The sequence below is a fragment of the Hemitrygon akajei genome, chromosome 11 (genome assembly GCF_048418815.1).
Source record: "Hemitrygon akajei chromosome 11, sHemAka1.3, whole genome shotgun sequence".
NCBI lineage: Eukaryota > Metazoa > Chordata > Chondrichthyes > Myliobatiformes > Dasyatidae > Hemitrygon > Hemitrygon akajei.
In genome coordinates this window covers 63,284,600-63,297,319 of record NC_133134.1, presented here as the reverse complement: position 1 = coordinate 63,297,319, position 12,720 = coordinate 63,284,600, and the positions used below count along the sequence as shown (strand labels likewise).

At 42.5% G+C, this 12,720-nt stretch overlaps 1 protein-coding gene across 2 annotated transcripts in view; it reads left to right on the top strand.

Annotated features, from left to right (window-relative positions):
• Nucleotides 1-12,316, top strand: part of LOC140735658 (MICAL-like protein 2) — a 118,177-nt gene extending 105,861 nt beyond the window's left edge. For both annotated transcript variants that reach the window (XM_073060969.1, XM_073060970.1), the window contains 6 exons: nt 1,590-1,716; nt 2,833-2,923; nt 3,805-3,878; nt 4,435-4,549; nt 9,046-9,092; nt 9,566-12,316. In XM_073060969.1, the coding sequence (XP_072917070.1) occupies nt 1,590-1,716; nt 2,833-2,923; nt 3,805-3,878; nt 4,435-4,549; nt 9,046-9,092; nt 9,566-9,666 (555 nt within the window). In that variant the 3' untranslated portion in view covers nt 9,667-12,316. The remainder of the gene's footprint in view (nt 1-1,589; nt 1,717-2,832; nt 2,924-3,804; nt 3,879-4,434; nt 4,550-9,045; nt 9,093-9,565) is intronic.
• Nucleotides 12,317-12,720: the final 404 nt, after the last annotated feature.

Here is a 12,720-nt window from a genome sequence, read left to right as displayed (position 1 = left end):
TTCTAGAGGATTGGAAAGTCACAATGACACTCTACTCTACGAAGGGATGGAGGCAGAGGAAAGGAAATCATAGACTAGTTAACTGGTCTTCAGTGGCTGGGAAAATGTTGGAGTCAATTATTAAGGATGAGGTTTTGGGTACTTGGAGACTAATGATAAAGTAGTCCAAAAGTCAGCCTGGAATCCTTTGAAATTCTTTGAAGAAATAACAGGCAGGATAGACAAAGGAGAGTCAGTGGAAGTTGTTTACTTGGATTTTCAAATGCCACACTTGAAGCTGCTTAGCAAGATAAGAGCTCGGGGTATTACAGGAAAGATGCTAACATGGATAGAAGATTGGTTGACTGGCAGGAGGCAAAAGGTGGTATCGTAGGTGGTCTGCTGTGGTTAACTGCCAGTGACTAGTGGTGTTCCGCAGGGGTCAGTGTTGGGACTGCTTGTTTTCACTTTATATGTCAACAATTTGGATGACAGAATTGATGGTTTTGTGGCCAACTTTGCAGAGGGTTCAAAGATGGGTGGAAGGCCAGGCAGCACTGAGGAAGCAGGGAGTCTGCGGGGAGGGAATGGGCAAAGAAGTGGCAGATGGAATATAGTGTAGGGAAGTGTATGTCCATGCACTTTGGTTGAAGAAATAAGGATGTCGACTATATTTTAAAAAGGAAAAAAATTCAAAGAATAGAGGTACAAAGGGACTTTGGAATCATTGTGCAGGATTTCTTAAGGGTTAACTTGCAAGTTGAGTTGGTGATAAGGAAGCCAAATGCAATGTTAGTATTCATTTTGAGTGAACTAGAATATAAGAGCAAGAATGTGATGCTGAAGTTTTATAAGGCATTGGTCAGACCACACTTGGAGTATTGTGAGCAGTTTTAGAAAAGCTGTGATGGCATTGGAGAGAATCTGGGAGAGGTTCATGAGAATGATTCTGGGAATGAAAGGGTTAACATGTGAGTAGCGTTTAATGGCTCTTGGCCTATACTAGCTGGAGTTTAGAAAAATGAAGGAGGATCTCATTGAAACTTATTGAATATTGAAAAGCATATAGTGGATGTGGAGAGTGTGTTTCCTGTAGTTGGTGAGTCTAGGGCCAGAGGACACAGCCTCAGAATAGAGGGATGTCTATTTAGAACAGAGATAAAAGGAATTTCTTTAGCTAGAGAGTGGTGAATCTGTGGAATTTATTACCATGGACAGCTCTGGAGGCCAAGTCACTGAGTGCATTTAAAGCAGAGGTTTATAGGTCCTTGGTAGTTAGAGTGTCAAAGGTTTTGGGGAGAAGGCATGAAAATGGAGTTATGGAGTTGAGAGGGATAATAAATCTGCCATGATAGAATGGTGGAGCAGACTCGATGGGCCGAGTGGCCTAATTCTGCTCCTATGTCTTATGGTTCTATGGTCTTATAATACTGCACTTAAAGAGTCAGTGGGAAATTAGGTGCTGAACCCACAGGCCCTGACTCACGGACTGCTGGGCACCAGCTCCTGCATCAGGTTTCTCATTTCAGAGGGCAAGAATATCCAAACTCAGCTCCATGTGTCTGCCTACCTGCTTGTGTTCTATTTAAACCCCACATTTCTCATTCCAGACTCCATCCAGTTGCCGGATGTCGGAGCAGGAAATTCAGAGGGAATTGAAAAGTATTGAGAAGGAGCTGGACACTTTAGAACAGAAGGGGGTGGAGCTAGAGCCTCAGCTCCGGACCTGTGAAGGAGGTGAGTGAGCCCCGTTGCATCGCGCCTGGCAGTGAAGGGGTTGGAGCGCAGGGACTGTCTTGGGACAATGGAGATCTGTGTTGGTTTGAATGATTGCTGGGAAGGCAAACAGGGTGGGTAGGTGGAACTAAGATATTGACCCTGATCATCTAAATCAGAGAACCTTGTCTATTCTGAGCATGTACACCCTCCTGCCCAGATTGTTCTTTCACCGAGGATTTATATCTAACTCCTGAAAAGCAATTTTTCATAATTTTGGTTTTTTTAAATTTAATGTTGATAAACTGTCTTTTGGCTCACGTCAGCTTCTCAATACCTAATTTATTTGGGTTTAAAGTGCATTGATACTGTTGAACTGTGTTTATTTCCCTAGTTTATAAAGGGATGCAGCAGAACTGCAAAAAATCCTGCAGACACTAGAAATCCAAAACAAAATCAGGGACTGCTGGAAACACTCCAGATCAGGTGGCATCTATGGTGATTTCAGATCTGCTTCCAGCTTTCTTTGCTTTTGTTGAGATAGTTGTCCTGATTGCAAGAATGAGCAGTTCAAGTGAGCCATGAAGAGAATGGGAAGAGCATTGATCTAACCACTTTAGAATTTCTAGACCACTATTTTCCCTTCAGTCTTGGAATGGTCTGTATTAATCATCCTGATCCCAAGATGATTCTCCCTCATCCCTTCTCAGAGATCTTTTGCACATTCCCAGGGACAAATACATCACAATCTGAGCTTCACATAATCAAAATTAATGGTGGATAAACCAAAGGAGAAGATAAAGATTTGGATACTGAATGAATGTGAAAATATTGGGAATGAATAATACAGAGGCTGGAAAAAGAAGGTAAATTATGAGTATTATAAATAGTAGAACAGGGTTGAAGGTCTGAATGGCTTTCTGTACTGATTCCTTGCATTTCACGCTGGAGCTTGATGACTGTGGGGTAGACTTGATATTCCTACCCTTCAGTTTGATTTATCAGAAGATGACCATTATAGAATGTGGAGACTCAGACCCAATGCCAGTGTGTTGGAGCAGGACCTTTGCATTATCTGGCTTTCAACCTCAACTTAAAGAAGCACTAAACACTTCTTGTATTTACATTAAAAAACAGATGACCAAGAAGATGACCTGATGGTGGAGTGGTTCAAACTGATCCATGAGAAGCAGTTGCTGATGAGAAGGGAGTCTGAACTTGTTTACATGTAAGTAGAATCTGAGCAGGATGGAGCAAGAGAGGGTATTGCTATCTCCAATATCTCCTCTCCCCAACACCAAGCCTATCCTGCCTCTGCCATCCATCACTCCCTTCCTCCCCGACCACTTACACCCTCTGCTCCGTCCTCCCACACTCAGTCCTCACACTGCTGCAAAACAGAGACTGTTGTTGGCACCTAGAAGATTACAGGACTGAGATTCTTGCAAGTGGGATGGATTACAGACTGCTTGCAGTGTATGAGGACCATAGAGTAAAGCCACATAAGGAGAGGTAAATCACTGTATTCAGAATAGAGAACGTAGATCTCATGCTTGTGAGGCTATGGACCGCAGAGTCCAGCTTAAGTAGGAGGTAGACTGATGTGGGGAGTAAAAAAGTCATCAATAGCTTTGGTATATTGTCACCCTTTAAACAAATCAGGGACTGGTTGAGAAATATATTCTGAATTCATGAAGAGTTTGCAGGCTATTACATCCTACAAAATGAAATCTAGCATCATGGATGGCTGTGATGCTTCACTCCCAGATGAGCTCAACACCTTTATGCTCGTTTTGAAAGGGCGAATAGATCTACAGCTATGAGAATCCTTTCAGCACCCCGTGAACCTGTAATATCTGTCTCAGAGGCTGACGTCAGAATGTCTTTCAAAAGGGTAAACACTTGCAAGGCGACAGACCCTGATGGAGTACCTGTGCCAACCAACTGGCGGGTGCATTCAAAGACATTTTCAATTTCCTTACCTTGCTCCTCCTCCCCAAGGCACATCGCCAAACAGAATGTCTCAAGCCTTTGATCTTTCCATGTAGCTCCCACTCCTGAATCCGAGTCTTAATGAAGTAAATCCACCACCTTTGTTTTTGTTGTCAGATCAAAGCAACAGATTCTTGAGGATCGCCAGCGTCTGATTGACCAGGAACTGCGAACGTTAATGAGTAAAGCAGGTGAGTGGCCAAAGCTTAGTTGGAACGAGCAATCAGCACTGGACATGAGATTCTGAACGCTGTAGAATTAGTCTTTGATATTGTTGCAATGAAACTCACGACAAATGTGCTTTTTATTTCCAATAATGTCTCTGCTGATAATATCCACTTCTCTTCCTGACCTGTCCTCTGTCCTATTTATTCCTCTCCTGCCTTTGCATCTTTAATTACTCTCGCCCTCCATCTTGCCACAAACCCTTCACTTCTCTCCAGACCCCGTTCTACTTTCCTGCCTTCTTACTTATTACCTTCACAATTTCTAAATTCCTGCAGTTCTCATGAGCTGAAGAGAACTAAAAAAAATGCAAGGAATTGAGGAATATCAGGCAAAGACTAGGAGGAATATTGCTGGCTGTTTGATTCCAACAGTGGTCACGGTGCAGATGATGCACAATCGTACCAAATGTGGGGAGCAAATCAAAACCAAGCAATGATCAGCCATCCTATTGTCTAAACTGCTTATAATAATGTGCAGGTGGCTAGAGGCGTCCTGATTTCCAATGTGTAACTGTTGCAGAGGGCCAAAAAACTGACCATGACCGGGCTCGTGAACAGGAGCTGATGGAGGAGCTGGTGAAAACAGTGGAGGACAGGAACAACATCATCGACAGACTGGATGAGGATCGAGTGAGGTAAGAGGTAGCCCAAGGCACTTACTAAGGGAGACGTGTAAGGAAATCGCTGACTTTTCCATTTATGAATGCCAATGGAGTAATTTTGGAATCAAAAATAAGACTATCAGGTCCAGTGAACCTGCTTCTATGGACTGACCTCAACTCCACTAATTCACTTGCTCACAACACCCCTTCTCTCCCTTCCCTTTCTTCTCCCTCTACCACTGACCCAGGTGATTCTTTAATTATATTTATACACCTTTTCTCATCACTCTGTGGCATTCTGGTAAAAAGTGTTTAACCAGCGGATAGCTGAAAGGGGATATTCCTGTTTCTGACAGCTGTGGATTTTATCGTGTGACTGGGATGAAGCAGCCGCAGCAGGAGAGCCAAGCAGATAATCCTGCCCGGCTTCCTCCTGAGCTCCATGCATCAAAGAAGCCAGTCCCTAGCCAGTGCAATACACTTCCTGTCTTATCATGATAATGGATAGAGCAAAAGCAAAGGGCCCAGAGAACTTCCCGGCTGCGGTGCTGGAAACCTGTGCTGCCACTCTGGCTGAGCTATTTCAGCGTGCCTCCTATAACGACATCACCAACAATTCGGTTGGCACCTACCTACTGCACGCGACACGACTGGTGCTTACCACCTGCAAAGCTCTCCTCCCACTGCTCCTCACAAAGAGGGAAAGAAAGAGACTGTCGAAGACTTGCAGCTTCAACTTGGCAAAACGTCCAAAGCTGAGAGTGCATTTTCAAACAAAACTTAATACCATCTTTATAAACACTTCCCAGTGCAGGTGCACAAAAGTTCAGTCAAAGATGGGGTGGTGACGTACTTTAATACACATCCCTAAGCATTAGGGGGAGGAGAAGACTTGGGGAGGGATTTCCAGGGTTTAGCGCCTTACTAAGTGAATGTACAGACACCAGTGATGGAGTAGTCATGACATGGGGTAAGCAAGTGGTTAGGATAATCAGCTGAAGAAGATGGTGGGCTGATTGAATGCACCTGCAACACCCATGGCCCCACCTTCACCCCCACCCCACTCCTTCCAGGAGCACACGCACTTCCTGGATCAATGATCTCTGACTGCATGTGTATCTCTCCATGAGCAGGATGAGAGTGAGCTACATTACTGGGTGAAAGCCCCTCTCCATCTCTGCGTCTCCGTGCAATGATACTCGGGGATTAGGGGCCGACCCCCAAGCCCTGTGGAACTTAATGGCACCAGGAAAGATGCTGTATCAGCTTATTTGGCATCCTCAGAGAAAGTGTGAAAGTTGCTTTGCTTCTTTCAACTCTAAGCCGAAGATAGGATGATATATTGTAATTCACACAGAATCACCTGGCATTAACAGTATATTAGGGACGGTGGAACTGTGTAGTGTTGACTAAACTGTTAAAAGTACAGTATTTTACATCTGACTCTGCTGACCAATCACAGAGAGCTGAAGAGAGGCTCAGGATGTACGGTCTGCCAGTCTGCCTTTCACATTGGCTGACAGCTGTCCATGGCATCGAACACTGACTGTTGCCTGGAAGTGCACAGTTTATTTTAGTGTGTAAGTGGGAGGTAGAGTCCTGTGAAGTACATTCTCAGCAGGTACCCTGTCTACCCCGTGCAGTAACCGCACTGAATTGGTTGCGCTGCCCATTTGCCTGGTCTCTGGTTCACTCATTCCTCACTAGTTCTTTATTGGCATTACTGAACAGCTGTCTTTAAGACAATGTTACACTGTTTAGGGGGTTTAAAATTCTTTGAAACATTATCAGACAGTGAACCTTTGAAGGAAATAGGTCAGGTAAACAAAAAAGGATGTTTGGACAGGTATCTACCTATCATTCTATATCTCTCTACATCTATCTATTTATATGTGCTATCATTCATTCTATGGCGTCTCCTTTATAACCATATAATAATTACAGCAAGGAAACAGGCCATCTTGGCTCTTCTAGTCCATGCCGAACACTTACTCTCATCTAGTCCCACTGACCTGCACTCAGCCTATAACCCTCCATTCCTTTCCTGTCCATATACCTATCCAATTTTTTTTAAAATGACAATACCGAGCCTGCCTCTACCACTTCTACTGGAAGCTCATTCCACACAACTACCACTCTCTGAATAAAGAAGTTCCCCCTCGTGTTACCCCTAAACTATTGCCCCCTAACTCTCAACTCATGTTCTCTTGTTTGAATCTCCCCTACTTTCAATAGAAAAAGCCTGTCCACATCAACTATCTATCTCCCTCATAATTTTAAATACCTCTATCAAGTCCCCCCTCAACCTTCTACACTCCAAAGAATAAAGACCTAACTTGTTCAACCTTTCTCTGTAACTTAGGTGCTGAAACCCAGGTAACATTCTAGTAAATCTCCTCTGTACTCTCTCTATTTTGTTGACATCTTTCCTATAATTCGGAGACCAGAACTGTACACAATACTCCAAAGTTGGCCTCACCAGTGCCTTGTACAATTTTAACATTATATCCCAATTCCTATACTCAATGCTCTGATTTATAAAGGCCAGCATACCAAAAGCTTTCTTCACCACCCTATCCACATGAGATTCCACCTTCAGGGAACTATGCACCATTATTCCTAGATCACTCTGTTCTACTGTATTCTTCAATGCCCTACCATTTACCATGTATGTCCTATTTGGATTATTCCTACCAAAATGTAGCACCTCACACTTATCAGCATTAAACTCCATCTGCCATCTTTTAGCCCACTCTTTTAACTGGCCTAAATCACTCTGTAAGCTTTGTAAACCTACTTCATTATCCACTATCTTAGTATCATCTGCATAGTTTCTAATCCAATTTACCACCCCATCATCCAGATCATTAATGTATATGACAAACAACATTGGACCCAGTACAGATCCCTGAGGCACACCACTAGTCACTGGCCTCCAACCTGACAAACAGTTATCCACCACTACTCTCTGGCATCTCCCATCCAGCCACTGTTGAATCCATTTTACTACTTCAATATTAATACCTAACAATTGAACCTTCCTAACTAACCTTCCATGTGGAACCTTGTCAAAGGCCTTACTGAAGTCCATATAGACAACATCCACTGCTTTACCCTCGTCAACTTTCCTAGTAACCTCTTCAAAAAATTCAATAAGATTTGTCAAACATGACCTTCCATGCACAAATCCATGTTGACTGTTCCTAATCAGACTCTGTCTATCCAGATAATTATATATACCATCTCTAAGAATACTTCCCATGAATTTACCCATCACTGACATTAAACTTACAAGGCCGATAATTGCTAAGTTAACTCTTAGAACCCTTTTTAAACAATGGAACCACATGAGCAATACGCCAATCCTCCAGCACCATCCCCGTTTCTAATGACCACAGAACCATAGAACACTACAGCACAGTACAGGCCCTTCAGCCCTCCATGTTGTGCCGACCCATATAGTCCTTTAAAAAAAAGTACTAAACCCACACTACCCCATAACCCTCCATTTTTCTTTCATCCATGTGCCTGTCCAAGAGGCTCTTAAATATCCCTAATGTTTTAGCCTCCACCACCATCCCTAGCAAGTCATTCCAGGCACTCACAACCCTTTGTGTAAAAAACTTACTCCTGATGTCTCCCCTAAACTTCCCTACCTTAATTTTGTACATAAGCCCTCTGGTGTTAGCTTTTGGTGCTCTGGGAAACAGGTACTGACTATCCACCCTATCTATGCCTCTCATAATCTTGTAGACCTCTATGAAGTCCCCTCTCATTCTTCTACGCTCCAAAGAGAAAAGTCCCAGCTCTGCTAACCTTGCTTCATATGACATGTTCTCCAAACCAGGCAACATCCTGGTAAATCTCCTCTGCACCCCCTCCATAGCTTCCACATCCTTCCTATAATGAGGTGACCAGACCAGACATTGGAAATATTTCTGTCAGAACCCCTGCTATTTCTACACTAACTTCCGTCAAGGTCCTAGGGAATATCCTATCAGGACCTGGAGACTTATCCACTTTTATATTCTTTAAAAGCACCAGTACTTGCTCTCCTGTTTTATGGATGTCTGTGAAGAGTGCAAATTTCAGGTTATATACTATATACATTCTCTGATATTAAAGGAACCTAAATCCTAGGTGCATGGATAGGGAAGTTTTAGAGGGATATGGGTAAATACAGGCAAATGGGACTAGCTTTGATGGGCATGGATATCTTGGGTTGTATTATTGTTTGCATGTTGTACTCAATGGCTCTTATCAAAATGTTATGTCTTACGTAGTGGAGGCAAATGTTTGTGATGTTAAGCATGTCAGACCTTGTCAACAACTGTGAATGAATGATTTAAGTTCTAGGTATTTATAGACTTGTTCATTCTCTTTCTGGGTGGGACTGTCCAAGGGAGCATCTACTGCCATTGTTGCTGTTGATTCCAAAGGCTGGTACCTGGGGCAGTACCAGAAGGCTTGAGCAGGGTTGGCTGATCAGGAAGCAATAAGTCACCCTGTTTCACTTGCTCTTATTGCAGAGAAATGGAAGAGGATCTCATGATGGAAGCTATGATCAACAAAATTGGTGAGGAGTCAGAACATTTCATTCAAATTCAGCTTTTGGTTTTTGAATATAAAATAACCTTTCTTATTCTTTGTATTTTCTCTTTCCTTTTACATTGTGTTCTGTTCCATTCTGCTGTATTGGCCCCTCCTTTCTCCTCTCTTTCCCACCTTTCCACTTCTCACTCTTCCTGTTTAACCTGCTCCTTCCCTGTTCCCTCTCCTCTCCACTTTCCCCTCACTATTTAACCTCCCTCCTTTTTCCTATCCCATTTTTCCATTTCGATTTTCTTCCTTTCCCTCTCTTCCTCATGCACTTTTTAACTTTTCTCCTTCTTCCCCTTTTATCACCTCCTTTTTTCTGTCCCCTTCCTTTTCCCCAACCTCACCACCTTCTTGCCTCCATTTCTCATCCCCCTTCCCCTGTATTTCCTCTCTCTGCCCCTCCCCCTCCCTCCACTTCTCTTCTGTTACCACTTCCCTTCACTCTGGCAGACATCAACAAGGACATGGAACCTGATCCGAAGAAGAAAAACAAGTTCAGTCCCTTTAAGTTCATGAGGCGATTCGGTGGCAAGTCAAAGGGGAAGGAGTAGTGTGTTGACCCAGAACAATATCCTGAGAAACCTGCTTTGTACTCATGTTCCAGTCTCAGTACCAACCTCCTGCTGACAGAATCTGAGAGTCAAACACAGTACAGAAACAGGTCCTTTGACCTACCAAGTACCTAATAACCATCAGTCACCAGTTTGCACATCCTATTTTGTTCTCCCCACATTCTCATCAACTTGACCTTAGATTCTACCATTCACCTACACACCAGACGGCTAGTTAACCTACCAATCCACACTATGTGGAGGGAAAATGGAGAACCCGGAGGAAACCCCTGTGGTCAGAGGGAGAACTTGCAAACTCCACAATGGCAGTACAGTAGTCAGGATTAAAACCAAACCATTGGAACATTGTTGGGTGAAATCACAAAGGAGCTTATCACACAAGTGGCTAATGTGGTGTAACTGGACCGCTACATATGTGGACCCTATGTGCTGTTATGGATTCTCAAGGATATTGAGATTGTAAAATGGAATAACTCTGCTGCTCAGGAAGTTAATAGTCCTTCTATCATTGGAGGGTACTTCCATTATTTTCCTACCATTTGTTTACCTGGTGTTTCAGCTGTATTCTCAACAGATCTGCTACAGAGAATCAGAATGCTTGGCTAAAGGAAACTCTGGTGTCGTTGATCTTTCTCCCCAACCCTTAGGATATGGCCAGCACTTGTGTCTCTAATTGGCTGCCATTGACTAGTGGTGCTCCGCAGGGAGTTGAGAGGGATAATAAATCATCCATGATGAAATGGCGGAGCAGACTTGATGGGCCAAATGCTCTTATGGTCTCCCCGAGATAACATTGACCATTGTGGCATTTAAAGCATTTATCTTGACCTTGGCATTGAGTGTAGTGTTGCAAGAACCATTCACCACCGTGGAACTGGGCTTGGGAGTGCTGAGGTTGTAGGTCTTGCTTTCAAATGTTGATTAGTCCCTTTGATTCTGATTCGATTAAAGAGGAGGACCTGGTGGCTATGTGAACTGTTGTGTGTTGAGGCAAAGAGCGTGTGAAAGCTCAAGTGTTGCTTTGTGATAATCGGTCTTCAACTCTTCAGACTTTAATACAAGTAGTGTTGATGTTTGATTCTGAGCTTTGCCAGATTTCCTATGAGCTACTTTGAGGATTATCATATCCCTAGGTACCAATATAGGAAGCAGGAGAGGACCTTTGATCCATTTGAGGTTGATTTGGTTGGAATGAGTCATTGGGTAAATTGGCTGCTTTGTATAAAAAAATGTTAGTGATTCTTTTCAGTTTCTTTTGTTTTTGGAATCTTGTATGATTTCCTGTATCTCTTGATATTGTACCACTTGGCAATGTTGGCTATAATTAAGGAAGACTTGATTCCAAGATATTCTAAAATGTGTTGTACTTAGTGAAACTTACTGATGTTTAATCAAAGTGGTAGTTTGGGAAGTGCAACAGCAAGTCATGCACAGCAAGATTCCATAATGTTTTGTAGGAGTGAGCAGATGATCTTTTCGTGATGCTAGTTGACGGAAAATATTGGTCAGGACACCAAGGAGAATTGTCCTGTTCTTTGAGATGTTGCTGCGGGAGTTTACATATTACCCTGAGAGGACAGATGTGACTAACTTTGTTCCAATTTCTCATCTGCAAGTTGGAAACTGGCTCCAGGAGACTGTATAGCAACAAAAACCATGTGGTTGTGCTGGTGTTTTGCGGTATTAATAAAAACGGCAACATCTTCACCAAAGGGAGAGGTTTTAGATGGAAAACTAAAGAAAGAGAGAGAAGCAACACAGAGTGGTAGCTGTGTGGAACAAGCTTCCAGTAGAAGTGGTAGAGGCAGGTTCGATTTTGTCATTTAAGAAAAAAATTGGATAGGTATATGGACAGGAAAGGAACGGAGGGTTATGGGCTGAGTGCAGGTAGGTGGGACAATGTGGGAGTAAGCGTTCGGCACGGACTAGAAGGGCCTAGATGGCCTGTTTCCGTGCTGTAATGGTTATATGTTATAAAGTAGACATTTCAGGCTGAGACTTTTCAGCAGGAATGGAGAAAAAAAAGATGAGAGAGAGAGAAGAAAGGGTTTCAAGAAGTGATCCAAAAGTTTTGGGGCCAGATAGTTGAAGCCGCAACTGCTATTGGTTGGGTGAAGGAAATCAAGGGGTGAGCACACAGACTGAGGGAGGATCAGCAATATTACAGAAAGTTGCAAGGGTGCAGAAGATTTTAGAAGTCTTGCATTCGAGGGATTTAAGTATGCTGTATTTTTGAGACGCCCTGAGTGGCACATATTGATAGGAAATCAGGATATTGGAGACAAATGTTAATTGGATGCAGCAAGCTCCTTGGACATTTGTGACAATGGAAGTGGTGTGACAGTGTAAGTGTCATGGCATAGGAGAAGAGCCTAATGGCATTAAATACCTTTGGAGGCTGGGGTTTGTCATCGAGATCACTTGGTTCTCACCTCTGAGGGAGTAATATGGTTATAGTGTGGAGGTGTCAGTATTGTTATTCTATATACAATGGATTAATTACTGAGGAAAAATATACTCTTTTATGAATGTGCATTACTGCAGATAAATCTGATTTTAAAATGCGAGATAATTTTTTAAAATTTTGGAAAGGTACTTTGATAAATAAATATTTTTGACATTTTTTAAATGATTTGCTTTTAACAATTGACTGCAGTGCCTTACATTTACTTGTTGATCCAATGTACATATACAGTGTCTATAAAAAGTATTCACCCCCCCTTGGAAGTTTTCATGTTTTATTGTTCTACGACATTGAATCACAGTGGATTTAATATGGCTTTTTTGACAGTGATCAACAGAAAAAGACTTTTTTGTGTCAAAGTGAAACTACAAAGTGTTTACCCAAAACTACAAAGTGATCTAAATTAATTACAATGATAAAACACAAAATAATTGATTGGGTAAGTATTCAACCCCTCCCTTTAATATGACACACCAAATCATCACAGGTGCAGCCAATTGGTTTTAGAAGTCACGTAATTAATTAAATAGAGATCACTAGTGTACAGTCAATGTGTTTCAATTGATTGT